Source organism: Chelonia mydas, chromosome 4, assembly GCF_015237465.2.
Source record: "Chelonia mydas isolate rCheMyd1 chromosome 4, rCheMyd1.pri.v2, whole genome shotgun sequence".
Classification (NCBI taxonomy): Eukaryota; Metazoa; Chordata; order Testudines; family Cheloniidae; genus Chelonia; species Chelonia mydas.
Window position 1 is genome coordinate 79123553 of NC_057852.1, and position 21858 is coordinate 79145410.

A 21858-nucleotide genomic window follows, 5' to 3' on the forward strand; every position below is an offset into this window, starting at 1 on the left:
TGCTAGCACCATTGAGACTCCTATGTGTTAAACAGGCTTTTGCTACTTCAAAGTATGTTTGAATTCTTCGTTGTGCATATAGCACACACACAAAGCAAACATTCCTTACAATATCAGCAGCTCATATTTCTGTTTATTCTACTTGTAAGTGAAAACAATTTGTTCTTGCTATTTACTGTTTTATTTTGCACCGTGTTTTATTTTAGCTATGACAGTGAGGGTCGTCTCACAAATGTTACATTTCCAACTGGAGTGGTCACTAACCTTCACGGGGAAATGGAAAGGGCCATTACAGTGGACATTGAATCATCTAGCAGAGAGGAAGACGTCAGCATCACTTCAAACTTATCATCAATTGATTCTTTCTATACCATGGTTCAAGGTACTGTAAACAAAACCACAGGTATTTGTAATCAGATCTTTTTTCCGTGCATAATGTATTCAGATCAGCTGCCTAAATGGGTACATTAGCACAGCAGACGGTAGTGAAAATATTACAGTTCAAGGACCTTAGAGGGAGGGAGTAGATACGAGGATGTAATTAACTCTTCTTTATTATCTAACCAACAAGCCCTTGGTTTTGGAAACAAACTTTGGGATCAGGCATAGAGGATACCTAGTCTGCCAATAAATAATGATGAAAGACCACAGGAGGGGGGGGAAATGGGGGAAAGAATTGGTTTAAAAATGGTTTGACATTGGATCTGAGATTTAAGGTAGTTTGTGAAGCTACAGCAGCACGTTCTAGCAGCACTCACAGTGCACTTAGTATTTCGCAAATACAGTAAAATATAATGATACAATAAAGAATATATTTTTGACAGTCTAAAAGAACTACTCTGAAAGTGTGATTTTTTTCCAAAGTGCCTAAGTGACTTTGAGCACAGGTCCCATTGCAAGTCAAATGGATTTGTGCTCCAAATCACTTAGGGCTAGATTCAAAGGGACTTGGGCACCTAAGTCCAATATTTAGGCACCTCTGACATTTACAAAACCACTACTCAGCTGCTGCCTAACCCTGTAGGTGCCTAAAGTCCCCTAGGCACCTAAGTTTCTGCTGGTGGGCATGCGTGAAGCTGCCTAAGTCCTGTCATTGCTGAGCTGCTCGGTGCACTAACTCATGCCTAATCCCCAGCAGGATTCTCAAACGAGGCATTCTCCTGCCTATCACCTTGCCTGTGGGCCCAGTCTGGTAGGTGTGCTCCGAGCATCCTTAACCCTCACAAAAGTCACTTGAGAGGCTGGGAGAGTGTGAGTGTATCCCAGAATACCCAATAGCTCAGTGGTTAGGGAACTCCCCAGGATGTGGGAGAGTTAGGTTCAAGTCCCTATTGCAATGAATATTTAATTATTTGTACCAACTGGAACAGCTTCAACAGGAGAGACTGAGGAAGGCACCCCCTAGAATACTCAATAGTCTGGTAATTAGGGCACTTATCTGGAATATGGGAAACCTGGCTTCAAGTCCCAGCTTCGACTCAGGCAGTGGGGGGAGTTAAACCCGCATCTCCCACATCCCAGGTGAGTGCCCTAACCACTGGGCTATTGGCTATAAGCGGGGGGAGAATGTGTCTCTGTGGGCTTAGGTGCCTAACTCCAGGAGAGGATTCATGGCTATTAATCCTGATTGGAAGGAAGCACCTCCTCATAGCCTATTAGATGCTTAAGTCTCTTTGTGGATCTAGGCATTAAACCTCTCCGTTTTCCTCTGCATTTCAGTGGTGGCTAGGTTAGCTGGCTCCCCGCTCAGCTTGCTGGCTTCTGTGAATCCCCTCTTTAAGCACCTGACTCTCCACATACAATGCCTGGGGAATTTGGGTCTGTCAATACCACTGGGTGGGAGAGGGCCTAGGAGTTGGGTGCTGAGCATTGCTGTGCCTACGTTCCCTGTGTGAATGTAGCCTGTAGATACTTTTAAAAATCTCACCCTGCATATATTAGTCAAATAAATGTCAGTATATAATGTCAAGACTTTATGTACTTATGTTGCATATGTGAATGCATGAAAAAGCCAGATTTTTAACCCATGTAAGTAGTGTGTTTTTATACTTTGTTTCATTTTCAGATCAGTTAAGGAACAGCTACCAGATTGGCTATGATGGCTCCCTCAGAATTATCTATGCCAGTGGCATGGATTCACACTACCAAACAGAACCGCATGTCTTAGCTGGCACAGCCAATCCAACAGTAGCAAAAAGAAACATGACTCTCCCAGGAGAGAATGGGCAGAATTTAGTAGAATGGAGATTCCGAAAAGAACAAGCCCAAGGAAAAGTCAATGTGTTTGGACGAAAGCTAAGGGTGAGTAAATGTTCGAGTATGTATGATACCGATGGCATTTGGTGTTCATGAGTGGTAACACAGGCACGATTCAATGGGCATTGCTATTCCTCAGCCACAGAATATGTAGAATATATAGTCCCACGGTAGAGCTGAAAGTAGCCATGGTTACTACTTTACCTATTGGGTAGTGTTTTTTCTTTCTTTGATATGCTCTTGTCTTTTCCATGGTCTCTCTTTGTTGAACTTGGCATCTAATATCATGGAATGAGTCAGCATTTAGTAGTAGTAGTAGTTGTAGTATTATCATACTGCCTAGAAGCCCAAGTCATGGACTAGGACCCCATTGTGCTAGGTACTGTAGACATACAGAGCAAAAGATGCTCCCTGCCCCAAAAAGCTTACAATCTAAGTGTAAGAAAAGAAACAACCGAAGGATCCAGATAGACGAGGGGAATACAAGGAAAGAAAGAGACAATATTGGTCAGCCATGAAGGGCTTTGAAAGTGCATAGAACCATCTTAGGTTTGATGTGTTAGAGAACTGGGACTCAGTGGAAGGATGCAAAGAGAGAGGTTATATGGTCAAAGTGATGGGCTAGGAAAATTACCTTTGCAGCTAGGGCAAGAATGCATTCGTCCAGGACCAAGAGAAGAATGTTGCAGTAATTGAGACTTCAGATGAGAGTTCAGATGAGAGTTTTGCCGTGTGGGTGGATAGGAAAGGCCATATTTTAGAGATATTATGCAGAAAGAATCAGCAAGATTTAGACATAGCTGGAATGCGAGGACCTAGAGAAAGAGAAGTCTGAGATGAAGATGACCCCCAGGTTACAGGCCTGAGTGACAGGCAGAATGGTATTGTCCACAGTAATTGAGAAAGGAGGTAACAGGGAAGACTTGGCAGTGGGGAGCGATTGAGAGGTTTGTTTTAGCCATGTTAATCTTTAGTTGATGACTAGACATTCACAAGGAGATATCAGAGATTTTAGTTTGGACAAAAGGAGACAGGTCTGGCGTGGAAAGGTAGATCTGTGAGTCATCAGCATAGAGATGTCAGTTGAATTTGAATCTTGATAACGTCATGGAATTTCTGTATTTGAAGATAACTTTTACTATCTTTAGTAACACTTCCTGCCATAACGCTAGTACACTCCTAGGATCTCATTCTTTTTAAAAAATACTGAAAGTTGCAACAATACATATTTCTGGAAGAAAAGTCTTAATTTTGTTTCCCAAAATAACCCTCTAATATGTGCCTTTTACCGTCTTGTTAGGTTTTTTCTCCTTATTATACACTAGGCAAAATGTATTCAGCAGGCAAACTATGATTTACAACAGTCATTTGATAAAGACAACATAGATTAAGCACTCAGAATTAGGTTGCCAGGAGACCACCTCAAGACCACAATTGAAATCTGAATTACTATTGGAATTACACCTAATTCTTTTAAATCAGTCCTTGGTAGTTCATCAAATAAAGGTGAATAACTTCAGTCTGCTCCTCTTGACTAGTTACAGGTAATGTGCCATTTTAAAAATTTCATTAGGGACAAAGGAGAAAAGAAAAACACCCTTGCATCTCATATTCCTCCTCACCTCCCCAACCCCAAGAAAAATTGATTTTTTTTTCCTGACAAGGAGAAACGATTATTTACAGTGATGGTTGCTCAGGGTAGGCAAAACCCTACCTAGTTTTGGCACCTGCTGTTTCTTGCTAAGGGAATGAAAAAGGAAAGCAGCACACCTAAAAGAAAGGGAACTTGGTCCAGACAGAAATCTTGTACTCTCTTTTTAAGTATTACTGTGTTCAGCCTGAGGGTCACATTCCTTTTCTCCTTAGCATTGTAGCTTTCATCTCCACAAACAATTTGTCTTCTCTGGTTCATAACCATTTCATTGTGCAACAAGGGAGGTTAGCAGACCCTACTGAAGCACATGTCAAATCTCTTGGAGGCCAAGGCACCCTAGATGGATGGAGGCTACTATTTATAGGGTTCTCTTGCCCAAAGGCCTCTGGGCATCTAAGAAAATCTAACTTAAACCTGGTTTGCTACCAAAAAATGTAATATGGCCAAATAAATCACAGAATCAGCAAAAGAAAAATCCCCATTAATCCCATCTTTCAGAAATAGAGTGATGCCCTTCAAACTTCCTTGCTCTGGTGCAGTGGTTCCCAAACTTGTTCCGCTGCTTGTGTAGGGAAAGCGCTCGCTGCTTCCAGCAGCTCCCATTGGCCTGGAGCAGCGAACCACGGCCACTGGGAGCCACGATCGGCCGAACCTGCGGACGCGGCAGGTAAACAAACCGGCCCGGCCCGCCAGGGGCTTTCCCTGCACAAGCAATGGAACAAGTTTGGGAACCACTGCTCTAGTGCAACAAGGAAGGGAGAAGAACCTGTAAGGTGCTACAGCCTCACAGGAGTTATGGAGAGATGAGGAGAAAGTTGAGGGAAAGGCAAATAGAGGGGGGAGATTTGTCAAAATAGGGAAAAAACAGAGTGAGCAATTAGAAATTTGGATAAAATAATAGTAATTAAGTGCAAATACCTTTGGGGGAAAATAGGGCAGGAGGAGAAAAGTAAGAAGATGAGATGGTGAGAGGAAAATGCCTTGAGAAAGGAGAGAAAAAAACCCCTAAAGAAAAAAAGCTGAGACCTTTTTTTTAAAATTTGTGTAAACACACACTATGAAAAGGCTGCAGTGCAGTCTGCATAAGAGTAAAGGAGAAAAGAGAATGGAGAGGAGAGAATGAGAAAAGAAGGAAGAACAAAAAACAGGGCACTCCTAACTTTTCCCTGCTAATATGTCAATAACCATTTGCTGCAAAGAAGACAAATGTACACAAAGACAATGACAAAATGTATCGCTGAAATATGTGCTAGTGAATATTACACTTTCACTGTATTATACTTGATGTAGGTAACATGATGCATTTATCTAAATTTTTAATCTACTAATTTTTAAATCTATCCATAATCCCAAAATAATTTGCAATTTATGCCACATACAGAAGGCTTTGGATCTTCTAGTTTTGTACATAATCATGGACTATTGATACATTTCTCCCATTTTTATTGAGAATTCCAAAGACCAAAAGAAAGAATAGGCAGAAAGAGACAGACAGAGGTGAATGGAGGGGTGGCTGGGGAAGGCTAAGAAATGGAAGACAGAGAGATAAAGAGCACTCCCTACAGAAAAACTAATTCAAGCAAATCACCTGATCTAAAAGGTAGGGAAATGGAATAAAAAAATCTTCCTGAAAATAAAAATAGCAAAAGCCCTCAAACAACAGAAGTGGGGCAGATGGGAGTATGCCATATTCAGATTTAAACTGGTCCATACTAAAAAGTTAGGTCAACCCAGGTTCATTGCTCAAGGGTGTAAGAAAATCCAGACACCGGAGTGATGTAGGTAAACTGAACTCACCCCTGGTGTAGACAGCACTAGGCTGATGGTAGAATTCTTCTTTCTTAGGGAGGGAGCTTACCTATGATGAGAGAGAACCCCTCCCATCTGAATAGGTAGCCTCTACAGTGAAGTGCTACAGAGTCACAGCTGCGCCTTGAAGTGTTTCGAGTATAGACAAGCCTTTAGAACACTTATTTGTGGAAGTATATTTAAAGAACATTAGACAGCTCATTAAGTGTATTACATAACACTTCTGCAGCTGTTAGATTTTTCTGTTTTTTTTTATACAAGACAGTTTTTACATGAAAACAAGATTTTTGTTCTGAAGGTGAGAATAAAGATCCTGTTTTTATGCCACTGATCCCACAAGAACAAGTCAACAGAGACAAATATGATACATAAGAAGATCAGATTCTCTGGAAAATGTTTGGGGTTTTTTTTCCCCCAAACTTTTCTGTGATCCATCAGCAGCTCTTTAATACCCGTTAGCCCAACAATAAAGATCTAACTTAGATGCATGGTTTTGAAGCATATCAACTGTAGGGTAAAGTTCAAGACAGTTTATATTTTCACTCATGTGCACTCTTGAAAAGCAAATATCTTCCTTTAGTTTCTCTGATCAGCATATTCTCTTGCTCCTTTCCAAATGTTACTGGACTAGCTCTCTTCACCCCTTATTCATACTCCTCTCTTCTCCTGCATGTGTCAATTTAGAAAGCAGATTTTTAAAAATGTTTTATACAACTATCATCTTGTTCTTGCCCCTTCTTCCCATTTATTATCATTTTGCTGTGCTGAAAATCTATCTTGGTTATCAATAATTCATCTTCACACAGAAAACTCAAAAAAGAAAGAGCACATGTGGAGTGGGTTCAGAGATGAGCAGCAAAAATGGTTGTAGACCTGGATTAAAAAAGAAACTAAAAAACAAAGGGACAGGTTACTGTAGAGAGGGGATAAATAAGACGAGATATGCTAGAGGTATATAAAGTATGAATAGTAAACAAAAAGAAAAACAGACATTTCTATTCACCTGCTCTCATAATACAAGAATAAAGGGACAATCAATGAAGCTAAAAGGCAGTATATTCAAAAACGAAAAAAATGCATACAATGTATAATTAATGTATGGAACTCACTGTTATCACTGGTTTCAACAAAGGGTTTTTCTGTATACGTACCAAGAGAAGTTCCATAGTTAGAATGGAAAGGTTGTTGGCTGGTTGTTTTTTTATTAAAAACTGTTATAAACATTATGCTTCAGGACATAATCCAACCTTTAATTGACCCATGGGTTGGGAATAAACTTCCTCTGAGGGCATGTTATTTCATAATTATCCACTAAGGATTTCTTGTATCTTCCTTGGAGGCATCTTGCATTAGATACTGTCATAGACAAGATACTGACTAAATATTGTGTGTCTGATACAGTATGGCAATTCCTATGTGCTTAAGTTTAAATCTAGCTTTAAAACCTTAACTTTTACTAGTTGTTTTGATGGTGCTCATAGTAAAGGATTAGGACTGAGTTCTTTGCTCACTTTTTAAGTGTCATTGATTAATGTTAATTAACCGTGCAGTGATTTGTCTCGTTTCACTGAATTATTTGCTAACTCTTTAGTCATTGCCCCACATTTTTGTACTGCTTATCTAAAAGCAGTGGTATGTGCTCTTCAAGTAGCACCAGTTATTATAAAAGTTTTCAGTGGATATACTTTAGTATTTTGTTAACTGTTGACTAAACCTTAAGGAATTTAATTGAAAAGATTTTGAACAAATGCCAGGCTGTCTCTCCACTTAATGAAACCTTTTAAAACATCAGTTAATCTAAAGCCTTGCACTTATAGCAAGAAGTTGCTAAATTAATGTACTGACACAAGGAATCAATCATTATAAATGGTGTTTAAACAATAGCTGGTACTCTGAGGAAGTAATAGGTCACTGGTATTTGAACAACATGATTTATTGTGTCATCTTGTTTGTTTTATAAAAGGTTAATGGCAGAAACCTCCTTTCAGTCGACTTTGATCGAACCACAAAGACAGAAAAGATCTATGATGACCACCGTAAATTTCTGCTGAGGATTGCTTACGACACATCAGGGCATCCAACTCTCTGGCTGCCAAGCAGCAAGCTGATGGCTGTCAATGTTACCTATTCATCTACAGGTCAAATTGGCAGTATTCAGCGGGGAACCACCAGTGAAAAAGTAGACTATGATGGGCAGGGAAGGATTGTATCTAGAGTATTTGCAGATGGAAAAACTTGGAGTTACACCTATCTGGAAAAGGTAAAGAACACTAAAGTTTTAACAGATGCTTTGTTCTATCAACATTGCTTTTAGCACATTGAAAGCTATGCACAACATATCAGCGGTATGCAAAAAAAATACACAGCAGGACCAAATTTTATTTCTGGTTTTAAGTATCCATATGTGATTCACATGGGTACTGGGGTGATTAATGTTTCTGTAGTCTAGTCTTAGTTAACTTCTAGTAACTGATGTATTTGTAAATTATTTAGGCCATATAACAAACAAGCAGCATCTCTATCTACCTGCTTTCTTAATACATAAAATAATATACAGGAATTAATTAGATCTTGGTAACTTAAGTCACTGGTAAATGATTTATGTCCAACTTGTATGTTGTGTTTTGTAGCACAGAAAAGAGTTATTATTTCATTATAGTTAAAGCTGCCAGTTCATACTTTGTTCATGTTGTAGCACAGAATAAAAGCAATGATGGAGAACTCATGAGTCTTCTGTATATATTAATAGAAACATGAGTCTCTTTCCCAGTACTGTCTCTGCATATCCCCATTGTGAGATCTTATGCCCTGCCATGTAACAGCAGAACCCATCTAGTACCCTTAGTTCTCGAGTGCTGTGACCAAGCAGCAATCACATACTACCTTTCCCCCTCCCCTCAGCCTGATTGCTTTGTTATAGATCTAGTAACTCGTGGCAAGGCATGCTGTTTCACAGGTAATATACTCAGAGAACAAAAGTTACTTTGATAAGTAACTTCTCTTTTTCTGTAGTTTGTAGTTTTGTATTAGATATGTTGCTATAAGGAACATATAATTTTAAAAGTGTATTGTTCAATATGAGCAAAAAATGAAGTTGCCATTCAAGGTATGAAGTTCATACTGAGGGATTTTGCTTTATCTATCTTTCAGTAAAATTCATATTGGATAGCTATTTTCAGGTAGCAGGAATACATGCTGGCCATGACCATAGTCCTATATGGATAAGAAGAAGGTTGTATTGGCTGCTTGATTTCAAAATCATGCATTGTTTACATGACAAGACATATAAAATATTGCCAGTTTCTAAAACTAAAATCTTTAACGGGGCAGTATTAAAATCATATTCAAATACATGCCTTGTCTTCCCTGAACTATTGATAACACCTTCCGTTATTAATAGGCAACTATTTTTAAAATCATCTTCTTGTTATCATTTATGTTGCTTGTTTGCATTTTGCATATGGAATAATCTTTTGAAGAGTGGGTGAAAGCTGTCAACAGTGGAGTGAACCTGGCATGACTGGTTGGTTTCACTCTACAGCTACTTCAGAAGGTCCTGCTGGAATCAAGGCTAACCCATGGTCTGTCCGTATCTCCACTCCATCAAGCTGACCCCCTTACTCCCTACAGAGTACCCCAAGTAGCAGCATCTATGCCTGCCGATGTTCACAGCCTCTGCATGAAACTGATTAAGTCATTTCATTCTGCTGCTACAAAGCTGAGACCAGCTGCAACAGTCGAGGGAAGATCTAAATAGGAGAAACTTTTTTTTTTGGTTAAGTTATGAGGCTGGAAAGCTCTCCACCTCCTCTCCAGCATCCGTGAGACATAGGGGAAAGCTCCACCTGTAGCCAGGCAGGAGGAGAGGAATGCTCCCATACACAGCGGAGTCCATAAAGTGGGGAAAGCCCACATGGATAAAACATCCACTGGCCAAGCCTTTTAGAAAAGAAATTCTCTGAGCTGTAATGACAGTACTTTGTGGAAATCCCAGTTCCAAATTGTCAAGGGTCCTTCCCCACTCTGAACTCTAGGGTACAGATGTGGGGACCTGCATGAAAGACCCCCTAAGCTTATTCTTACCAGCTTAGGTTAAAAACTTTCCCAAGGTACAAACTTTGCCTTATCCTTGAACCGTATGCTGCCACCACCATGCGTTTTAAACAAAGAACAGGGAAAGAGACCACTTGGAGACGTCTTCCCCCAAAATATCCCCCCAAGCCCTAGGCCCCCTTTTCTGGGGAAGGCTTGATAAGAATCCTCACCAATTGGTATAGGTGAACACAGACTCAAACCGTTGGATCTTAAGAACAATGAAAAATCAATCAGGTTCTTAAAAGAAGAATTTTAATTAAAGAAAAGGTAAAAGAATCACCTCTGTAAAATCAGGATGGTAAATATCTTACAGGGTAAACAGAATCAAAACATAGAGAATCCCTCTAAGCAAAACCTTAAGTTACAAAAAGACTCAAAAACAGGAATATACATTCCCTCCAACACAGCTTATTTTACCAGACATTAAACAAAAGAAAATCTAACGCATTTTCTAGCTAGATTACTTACTAACTTTACAGGAGTTGTAAGGCTGCATTCCTGATCTGTTCCCAGCAAAAGCATCACACAGACAGACCAAACCCTTTGTTCCCCCCCTCCAGATTTGAAAGACTCTTGTCCCCTCATTGGCCATTTTGGGTCAGGTGCCAGTCGGGTTACCTTAGCCTCTTAACCCTTTACACGTGAAAGGGTTTTGCCTCTGGCCAGGAGGGATTTTATAGCACTGTATACAGAAAGGTGGTTACCTTTACATTTATATTTATGACACAAACTGTGGCTGATGGTATGGATTTTCTCACCAGAGCAACTGATACTACTGGTTGGAAGGAAACTGGAATCACAGATGCTCTCAGAATCTACTGTTCCAACCCTGCTCTGGGACAGAGCCTTTCTTTCAATATTGCTTTGCCTACTAACTTAAGTTCTGTCTAGTAAATAATTCTGTGTTGTTATTATGTGGCATCTCTCTAGGTGTAATGCAACTGTTATAATTTAGAGCTATAAATGTATCTTTCATTGTATAAATACAGAAGTTAAGGTTCCTACCTGAGAAGCTAATATTCTAGTTATTTTTTCATTGAAGCCATTATTCAGCAAATATTGTTCACCAACAGTTGTGGACATGATTTAATCAAAGCCAATGATTCACAATATCCAGGCATCAGAAAAATGGCATTGACTGACAGAATAATTCTTGTGTAGCTGGTCTTGATGTAAATAATCTAACAATTACTATGCCCGTGTAATAAATACATATAGAACAAGAACAATAGGGATCTTCAGGCTGGTAAAATTCTTCTGCATTATCACTAATTATGGGGGAGAAATTGCATCTCCCATATGTTGTTCCCTTCGTGAGTTATTGGCCTGAAGACAGTTTTTCTTCTGCCCGTATTAAACACGCCTTATCCAAATCCATTGACAATCTGCTGTTTGGCTGTGAGTACTTGATAAAAGAATGACATAGTCATAACAAGTAGCACATTATGAATCTGGAGCCACTAATTACAGAACCGCTTACAATTAAGCATCCAAGTAAATTAGGCAGGGAAATGTTTAACATGTAAGGTCAAAGCTAACGTAATTAAAAAAGATTATAATTTTCTCAAGTGGAATGTCACATTTTTGTTGTCAAGAAGTTGTGTGTTAATTCACCATTTGTCACATGGTTAAAATCTGTTCTTGCTTTTCAGTCAATGGTCCTCCTGCTTCATAGCCAACGGCAGTACATCTTTGAATACGATCTGTTGGATCGGCTTTCTGCCATCACCATGCCCAGCGTTGCTCGTCATACCATGCAAACCATTCGTTCCATTGGCTATTACCGGAACATATACAACCCCCCTGAAAGCAATGCCTCCGTTATCATGGACTACAATGAAGAAGGACAGCTCCTTCAAACAGCTTTCTTGGGTACAAGCCGAAGAGTCTTGTTCAAATATAGAAGGCAGACCAAGCTCTCAGAAATTTTGTATGATAGTACAAGAGTCAGTTTTACTTATGATGAGACAGCCGGTGTTCTGAAAACAGTAAACCTCCAGAGTGATGGTTTTATCTGCACCATTAGATACAGGCAAATCGGCCCACTGATTGACAGGCAGATTTTCCGCTTTAGTGAAGACGGAATGGTAAATGCTCGATTTGACTACAGCTATGACAATAGCTTCAGAGTGACTAGCATGCAAGGTGTCATCAATGAAACCCCATTGCCCATTGATCTCTACCAGTTTGATGATATCTCTGGTAAAGTTGAGCAGTTTGGAAAATTTGGAGTTATATATTATGATATTAACCAGATAATTTCCACAGCTGTAATGACTTACACAAAACACTTTGATGCTCATGGCCGCATCAAAGAAATTCAGTACGAAATCTTTCGGTCGCTAATGTACTGGATTACAATTCAGTACGATAACATGGGGCGAGTGACTAAAAGAGAAATTAAAATTGGGCCATTTGCCAACACCACCAAATATGCTTACGAATACGATGTTGATGGTCAGCTCCAGACAGTTTATCTAAATGAAAAAATCATGTGGCGATATAACTATGATTTAAATGGCAACCTCCATTTGCTCAACCCCAGTAACAGTGCCCGTTTAACACCACTGCGCTATGACCTGCGAGACAGAATCACGCGACTAGGCGATGTTCAGTACCGATTAGATGAAGATGGATTCCTGCGTCAGAGGGGTACTGAGATCTTTGAATACAGCTCAAAGGGCCTTCTCACTAGAGTTTACAGCAAAGGCAGTGGGTGGACAGTAATATACCGTTATGATGGACTAGGGCGACGGGTTTCCAGTAAAACTAGCCTCGGACAGCACCTCCAGTTTTTTTACGCAGACCTTACTTATCCAACGAGGATAACTCATGTATATAACCATTCAAGCTCTGAGATCACTTCTCTTTACTATGACCTGCAAGGGCACCTTTTTGCCATGGAGATTAGCAGTGGGGATGAGTTTTACATTGCCTCAGACAACACTGGGACACCACTGGCTGTCTTTAGTAGCAACGGTCTGATGCTTAAACAAATTCAGTACACTGCTTATGGCGAGATCTATTTTGACTCCAACCTTGACTTTCAGTTGGTAATAGGATTCCATGGAGGCTTGTATGACCCACTGACCAAACTAGTCCATTTTGGAGAAAGAGATTATGACATATTGGCAGGCCGCTGGACTACACCTGACATTGAAATCTGGAAAAGAATTGGGAAGGATCCAGCTCCTTTTAACCTCTACATGTTTAGAAATAACAATCCAGCCAGTAAAATACATGATGTGAAGGATTATATCACAGGTACATTGGAATTGTTTAAACTGTAGTAATATTTCTCACCTACTCAAAAATCTAATCTGTTATAATGTACTTATCACCCTGAAATCTGAACATGTGGGCTGTGCACTAAGTATGGTGTCAGCTGAATTGAATATGGGAAAATGTCAGAAAAACTAATTTAATTGTTCGTAACATTTGCTAGACAAATAGGTTAGATGATGCATGTTTCAGTTTGTTTCCACTTATGTAAAGAAAAATGACCTATCACTGTGCATCAGCAGAAGTTCCTGAAAAATACAGAGTTACGTGAATACATGTCATGTGTTTCAATATTAGAACTAAGTAAGGTTATCTGTGCCTTTTTTTTATTTAGGTTGAGTAAGACTAAAGGAGGCTCATCTGCACTTAGTAAGGAGGTGTGAGTGTTCCTCCAAAAAGGAAATAGGGAAACAAATGGTTTTCCATCATTTTGACAAACATTTGCCCACTGGTTAGTTAATAGGTGTTGACAGGCTGTCAGAGTTAGGGCTGCCCACAGTCCCTTGAATCTATCATCTCCTAGCAATATGTACTGCAGGGAATGCCATAGCACTAATTTTCATTGTGACATGTAGAGAAATGCAATTGCCACAAAAGTATTACTAGAAAAATGAAAACTAAATTTCAGCTAACATCTTTGATCTACAGTAGAACTTCAGAGTTCTGAACGCCAGAGTTACGAACTGACCAGTCAACTACACACCTCATTTGAAACCAGAGTACGCAATCAGGCAGCAACAGAGACCCCCCCCCAAAAAAAGCAAACAGAGTACAATATTGTGTTAAACATAAACTACTAAAAAAAAAAAAGTAAAGCAGCATTTTTCTTCTGCATAGTAAAGTTTCGAAGCTGTATTAAGTCAATGTTGAGTTGTAAACTTTTGAACAACCATAACGTTTTGTTCAGAGTTACGAACATTTCAGAGTTATGAACAACCTCCATTCCTGTAAATCTGAGGTTCTACTGTATAGAATAATATGGACCCATCATACATATAAAGCTGGAGCTTCTATGAGTAGTTTAGGTGACTTTATGTCAGATGGCAGCTTTGCATCCACAGCTTGCTGGGGTTTATTATGTACCTGGGAACACTTTAAATAATAATTTTGAAGTAAAGATTTTCAAGACCTTTTCTGACATTCTAAAAGATTCTATTCCCTCCCCCAGTTTTTGCGGGGTTTTCATTGGAAACTGCTGGCTTTTAATACCCACAGTTCTCACATCTTCTTTTAATGTAGTATGTATGAAAAGATGGTGGCCAGACAGAAATCCACAGAGCAGGCTCAGCTCAGGCATGAGCAGAGCAAGCTGCCCATACTCTGCCTAATCAACGGTTCTCCATCCTAACCTGGCTGCTAGCTTTCTATTAAAGAACAACAACAATCCATTGTTAGTGTGCCCAATGTAATATTTTTTTAACTAGAAACTAATTTTAGTGACTTTACCAGATAGGACTCTGGGGAACTGCTGAGTTAAGGAGGTTCCATTTTACAGCGCTGCTATCAGAGTACTGTAGAAGACACACTTCAAGAGCAACAAATAGACAATTAAGACTAGCACCACTAGAAAAATTCTGCAACCAAAATGTTTTTCCTACTGTAGTTGCTAATTGCTGCTCTGAAATAGGAACTGTTGCAGAGAGTAGATTTCAACAGTTACTGATGGATGTGAGGAATTTTACTTTTTATTTTTTCCCATTCGCCCAACTGAATCTAAGATAGGGTGATTCGGATTCTGATCTCTCTTTTACAGCAACAAAATTGCTTACTAAGTTCCTTACATGGAAGGCAGTTGAGATCCCAGATGTTACTGAGGAGAAAATAGGATTGCCCGGGCATAACTGAGAACAGAATGTGACCTGCAGTACTTTTATTACTGGTGATTGTTTACGGAGATGGAAAGAATTCAGCTTGACTGTGAAATGCCAGTGGAGTTTGCAGGACAGCATTAGAAAAACATCTTTTCCTTATGCTTCTGTATTTATTCTGGAGATCACTGAGATACACACATGAGAGCCTATAATGCTTTAAAAATACCCATCTTTAAGATTAGAATAGTACTTTAACTTGGAAGTTATCTAAATATGCCAGCTGGGTTATACTTGTACATAGGCTAGTTCCAGTAGAGTTGTAGTATAAAATCTTCATGCTGTACAGACTATAGACACCAGTACCACAGAAAGAATGTTAAATAATTCTGGAGCGTTATGGAATGTAACTATTGTGGCTTTGACAAGAATTACTTTTAGATTAAAACAGGTAAAGATTACATTTCAAAATATAGAAAATTCTGGGGGTTTTTTCTTGTATATTTTTCTTCCAGATGTTAACAGCTGGCTGGTGACATTTGGCTTCCATCTGCACAATGCCATACCTGGTTTCCCTGTTCCCAAATTTGATTTAACAGAGCCTTCATATGAACTTTTGAAGAGTCAGCAATGGGACGATATACCGGTAAGAAACAAACGAAAAAACACCAAAGATGGAGATAGGGTTGAATAGAAGGAACTATTCTAATTGAGCTATATATTCCTCAGGGTGCTGCTTGCCAGTTTTTTATTTAAACAAGGTATTGCAAATCTCTGTGCCTTAAATATTTTTCCAAAGGATTTAGTAAATTACAGATGCTAATTCTACACCGGTTTTTGTGCTTTTGCTAAATTAAGTATGATTTTAAACAAGATCCAGTTTGTTTTCGATAACATAGATAAGAATGTACAGAGAAATAATAAATAATTATAGTACTTTGAAACCCTTTTTAGACTTGTAGGTTTCCCAGTGGAAACTCTAGAGATTGGATTTATACCAACACCCTGCCTGAAGGCAGAAAGTGAACACGGTAATAAAAAATAGACTGTGAAATAAACAGAAGAATAGGTGATATAAATTATGCATACCGGGCACCAGTACAATTTTACTTCTCTTTAATATTAACCATGTTTTATATGTAAAGATAAAATATTAAAAATGAAATTACCTCAGGTAAAACCCATTACATTACATAGAATCAAAACTCCAGGTGCTTATGAAATTCCATGGGGAAAAAAGTAACTACTGCAGACCAGAAAACCTGTAACAGTTTTAAATGACAAAAGAAAAGAAATAGAATGTAAAATTGAAAAGCCAAATCTGCCATTTAGTAAAATGGCATTTATAAATCTAGTCCTTCAGAGAACAAAAAGCTACACACAATAAAATCACAAAATTTGCAATTAGACAGACTAAGAAGAGATCAAAAATGGACAATCCCAGAATAATGATTCCAAAAAAAGCATCTCTCATTTACAGGAATGATTATGTAGAATTTTAAGTAGTGGTCAGAAATTTATTATCATGCTTGTTGTTGTTAATGAATCTGTGTGTAGTACCATAATTCTGCACAGTGCTTTACAAGATTGTAAACACTTCAGGATCATGTCTTTTTTTAATCTAATTGAGACAAACATAGATTATGAAAAGGGGTAGGAAAAGGATATACCTCACAATGAGTTACGTTGTATGGGAAGTGAATAATAAATCTGGTATTTTAAAGGAGACTCAGAAACAAAGGAAACAACAAGGAAAAAGGGTGGTGAGAACACACAGAACAAGGTGGGGAGTGATGGGGGATCTAGGCTGGGGCAGTTCTTCAGAATCTTTGAAATGAGAACAGAGGGTGGAAGTAAGGGCAGTTGGAGTGCAGGAAGTGAAGGTGCTGGGAATAGACAGCCTACTCAAGGAGCTCGGAGATAAATGGAAGGAGGGAGCTGTGTTTGAGTGAGGATTTCTTCAGGATAGAGATGATCTGTGCAAAAGGGAAGGTGCCACAGGGGAAAGGTGAAACAGAGAAGGAATGAGAAAGAGAGCAAGAGAGATTAGGGATGTAGGAGAAGGTGGGATCAAGTTGACAAGTTAGAGGAGTTTGAGTTGGGTCTTCATTTGGGACGGCAGAGAAGAACACAGCGCTAAAAGAGGACAAAATAAAAGGTAAAGAAAGGACAGTGGAGCTAGTGGGATGGAGCGCGCCTATCAATTTGACCTTTGAAGAAGTTATTACAGTCTTGGGCAGAGAGAGAAAAGGAATAAGTGGTGAAGAGCCATCAGGGATTATTTATTTAATTTAATTTTCAAGTAATAAGGACACCTAGCTAAGGCTCTAGGCACCCTAACATCATTAATAACATGCTCAATAAAATTCCAGAATAAGTAAAAATTAAAAAGAAAAAAGATTAGAGGTGTGAGAGTGGAGAGCAGATACAGGAAAGGGCAGGAACAGCAGAGCTGAGGGAAGAGAGAACACACTTAGGGTGGAAGGAGTCTGCCTGGTCACAGGATTTCCTCCAAACAAAGGTGCTCAGTACAGTGAGATAATGAATCAAAATTGAATCTGGAGGAGGGGCAGCGGACAAAGGTGAGAGGTTCAAAAGTGCTCATGTTGGAAGAGGAAATAGCACCGTTTTCATTATTCAGTAAGAAGACAGAACTAATCAGAAGGCATGAACAGACATGAATACAGCATATATACATGTTGGCTCCGGGTAAGCAGCTCTCACCGCTAGTGGTTAACTAACATGAGAGCCACAGACAGCCCGTGCTCCCCATGTGCTGCCAGTGTAGTCACCTTCCTTCTCCCCCAGTAGAGCTATAGGCCTAAGCTCTGTCTTTGCTCTGCGCTGTGCAGATTAGAAATAAGGTGGCGAAGCAATTTATATTTTCACTTTTTAGAGTCAAGGGAATGTTGCTTCACCTGTTCCTCTCCCACCCCTGACAGGATGTGAAGACCTGGGAATGTGTATGGGTGGGGGATGGAGTTATCCACCCTGGCAACTAGAGAGAGCTGAGGGTTGGGGAAAGGTGCTTAAAAATAATCTTTGCCCGTTGGAAGCTGCTAGAGCACCTGGCTGCTATTTGTGTCATCATGTAGTCTGACTGGGTAGGATGTGGTGGGCATTTCTAACTGAGTTGCTTTTGTGTCATTTTGAATTGAGCGCTACCAGCTTAAAGCCATATTTTTCAGCCGTTTTCCCCTAAGCCTCACCAGTCGTTGCCCAGCATGGGCGGGGTTGGATTTTTTTGAGCACGTGAAACCCCACGTTGTCACGTCTGAGCAGGCAGGGACTGGCAAGACAGTAATCGTACATTGTGCCTTAGCATCCCCTCTCCCCATTTGTGGAGGTGGGAGGAGAAGGAGTCCCCATGCTCAGAAAAGGTGCCATAGCAGAAGGGTTGGACGTAACTCACAGCTCCCCTCTGGAGTGCTTCAGAGCAGAGCCGCTTGAATGCCTGACTGCTGCAGGAGAGATCAGGGCCCACATAAAGGAACTGGCTGTGGCTCTCCCAGCTCTGCTTTCACCAACAGCTACAGTACTTTGGAGAAGGGCTCGCAGTACCCAGCACTGCACCCCCTCCATCAGGCACATTTTTGTAGGAGGTGGGCCTGCTTCCCTTCTCTCTCTCCGTTTCCTCCCTCTTAATGTCCAATTTTGGAGAAAGAAAAGGAGTACTTGTGGCACCTTAGAGACTAACCAATTTATCTGAGCATAAGGTTTTGTGAGCTACAGCTCACTTCATCGGATGCATACAGTATGCATCCGATGAAGTGAGCTGTAGCTCACAAAAGCTTATTCTCTAAGGTGCCACAAGTACTCCTTTTCTTTTTGCGAATACAGACTAACACGGCTGTTACTCTGAAACCAATTTTGGAGAAGTGCCTGATCCCACCCTCTCACACCCCACCAGCTGTAGGAAGCTGTGGGACGTCTCCTGGCCATGGAATGGCATAGTTGTAGACCTGCTACTGCCTGAGAGTTCCCTCTCAGCTATAGTAGAGGGCAGGTCTTAGATTTGTTTTGGGAGCAGGCTCCTAGAGGTCCCTAAAAACTCTTTGTTTAGAATAATAATCCTAGCAGGCAATTATTGCCCTTTGCATTTTACAAAGGGGAGGGGCATCATTATTACGATGACAGGTGTAAGCCTACTAGCAAATATAAATTGATGATGGTGTCTCACTCTATGCGCTGTGCTTTTCCCTCTCATCATTTTCACCATGTGGGATACCTGAAGAGAGATGGGTGGGACAGGAACTCACTGTCTGGAACAAGCAATTCTCCCACCTCATGCCCAAAATAAAGATTTTTATCTGCATCGAAAGGGGTGTTCTAGCAGTCTGAGTACAGAACTAGGAGCCAGGTTCATAGACGTTAATCCCAATTCCCTTCTGTGGCGCTGAGCCCATTAGCTAAACTTTTTGCCTCCATTCCTCATCGGAAAAATGGGGATAATACAACCTTATAGAGGTGTTCTCAGAATTAATGTGTTAAAATATGAAAGGCCTGTCTAAATGCTAAGCATGTACTAACACACAGGCCCTTGCTGTATAACTCAGTGAGTAGCCGTTGAAGTTAAAGGATTTTTTGTGTGTATGTTCTCAAGGAGACAAAATGAGAAAAACACTGATTATCAAACAAACTAGCCTTTGTGACTCAGCGGAACAACCAATATGTAGATTCAATTAACTCCTTGGCACTGTCAGTTGTGGCATATCCCATTGTCAGCTACGGGCAGTATGCCAAGAAAGCCTGCCTATTTGGCATGTAAGGGCTACAGATGGTTTTTAAAACTTCTGTCTCTTCTTATTTCCAGCCAATTTCTGGAGTGCAACAACAAGTGGCAAGGCAAGCGAAGGCTTTCCTGTCCCTGGGAAAGATGGCAGAAGTTCAAATCAGTAGACCCAAATCCAGCGGAGAGAAGTCGTGGCTGTGGTTTGCGACAGTGAAGTCTTTGATTGGGAAAGGGGTTATGCTCGCTGTCAATCAAGGGAAAGTGCTGACTAATGTGCTCAACATTGCAAATGAGGACTGCATAAAAGTGGCAGCTGTTCTGAATAATGCCTACTACCTGGAGAACTTGCATTTCACCATTGAGGGGAAGGACACTCACTATTTCATCAAGACTACCTCCCCGGAGAGCGATCTCGGCACCTTGAGGCTGACGAGTGGGCGCAAAGCCCTGGAAAATGGCATCAACGTGACCGTTTCCCAGTCCACCACAGTGGTGAATGGCAGGACTCGTAGGTTTGCTGATGTCGAAATGCAATATGGTGCATTAGCTCTTCACGTCCGCTACGGCATGACACTCGATGAGGAGAAGGCACGAATATTGGAGCAGGCTAGGCAAAGAGCTCTGTCCAATGCCTGGGCTAGAGAACAACAAAGAGTAAGAGATGGAGAGGAAGGGGCCAGGTTATGGACCGAAGGGGAAAAGAGGCAGCTGCTAAGTGCTGGAAAGGTACAAGGATATGATGGGTACTATGTACTCTCTGTGGAGCAATACCCTGAATTAGCAGACAGCGCTAACAATATACAGTTCCTTAGACAAAGTGAGATAGGAAAGAGGTAACACACTGGCTTAGCTGAGGCTGCCAAAGAGACTGACGGTGTATCAGTGTCTTCTGAAAGGGAGATGAAACTGTTTTGCTGGATTACTACTTGAGCCTAAACTTATATCTTTGGTCAGATTTTGCTGTAGCACAATCTGAATAGACTCTACAAAGAAAAGAGAGCCTTCCAGAAGAATGATACTGCTAAAAACAAAACTTTTTTTTCTGAATGACCTTAAAGGTGATCTGCTTTAAAGAATATGTTTACATATGCATATCGCTGCACTCAAGTTGGACTGAAAGTATTAAAAAAAGGCCTAAAGATTTTGCAACAGGCTGTCTCTTCCTTTGAGCACTGTATTTAACTACAATACAGATCCATACAGTGTTTCCAAATATTACCGAATTGTTGACCTTTGCTTACAAGAAGTAATCTCTCTCTCTCTCTCTCTCTCTCTTCCTTTTTCTCTCTCTCTCTGCATAGGATGTGGTGTATAGCTCTGTTCATTTTAGAATGTGGGGCAGAAATTGTTTATAGACAACCCAACTGCTTTAAATTGTGCTGCTTTCTAAAAGGACATTGGCACAGTGACTTATGCTACCATGTGAATTTAATAATGGATTTTACAATGCTAACATGGTTTGCCTCGGGGGGCAAAATGGCAGATACAATCCTTGTCACAGATAAGCAAAGGAAACCCTGTTTTTTTTGTAAATTATGTGAGACAAGTTGTTTATGGATTTTTATATGAATTACAATTTACTGTACATCAAATATTAGTCTCAGAGGAGTTAATTTATGTAAAGTGTTTAAAAAAGTTTATACTTAAAAATAAAATGATAAAAACATGTGCTGTGTGTGATTTTTTTTAAAAAGAATTGCACCTTTGTTATGTTATAGCTGTACAGTATAAAGGGTTATATTGTAGAGATATAACAATGTATGACTAATGTCCAGAAGTGTTAATATTTTTGTATTAGGTTTAAAACTGTGCATCTTTCTATCACTTTGCTGATAGGATGGAGCATTCCCAAGTGGCTGGCTAATCAGACAACTCCCTTTCCTGTCGCCCAAGCCAGTGCAGCTTCATCAGTCACTGCTAGAAGGCACAGTAACCAAATAAGGCTTGTTTATTATGATGGAAGACTTTAATAGGTTGGGTTTTCCTTGCCTTCTCCCAGCCCCAATGTAATAAATGGACATTTCTTCATAACAAGTGGGGTTTCTGTTGTTTGCTTTTTTTATGTGGGCTTAGAAGCTACGTTACGCAATGGAAAGAATAGTGTCTCGGGTGCTTGGCAAATGTACGTAGAAGATATGATGTAGTCTCATCCAGTTTATGTCAACTTTGTCTTCTGTATAATACAGCTGTTTTAAATGTATAATTTTAAGAACGAGGAAAGC

The 21858-nt window shown here is 40.0% G+C and overlaps 1 protein-coding gene across 6 annotated transcripts in view; it reads left to right on the plus strand.

Moving 5' to 3' along the window:
- Positions 1 to 21098, plus strand: part of TENM3 (teneurin transmembrane protein 3) — a 2200211-nt gene extending 2179113 nt beyond the window's left edge. For all 6 annotated transcript variants that reach the window (XM_043546023.1, XM_037897578.2, XM_043546025.1 and 3 more), the window contains 6 exons: positions 207 to 382; positions 2066 to 2301; positions 7683 to 7979; positions 11467 to 13078; positions 15420 to 15550; positions 19718 to 21098. In XM_043546023.1, the coding sequence (XP_043401958.1) occupies positions 207 to 382; positions 2066 to 2301; positions 7683 to 7979; positions 11467 to 13078; positions 15420 to 15550; positions 19718 to 20473 (3208 nt within the window). In that variant the 3' untranslated portion in view covers positions 20474 to 21098. The remainder of the gene's footprint in view (positions 1 to 206; positions 383 to 2065; positions 2302 to 7682; positions 7980 to 11466; positions 13079 to 15419; positions 15551 to 19717) is intronic.
- The last annotated feature ends 760 nt before the right edge of the window (positions 21099 to 21858 follow it).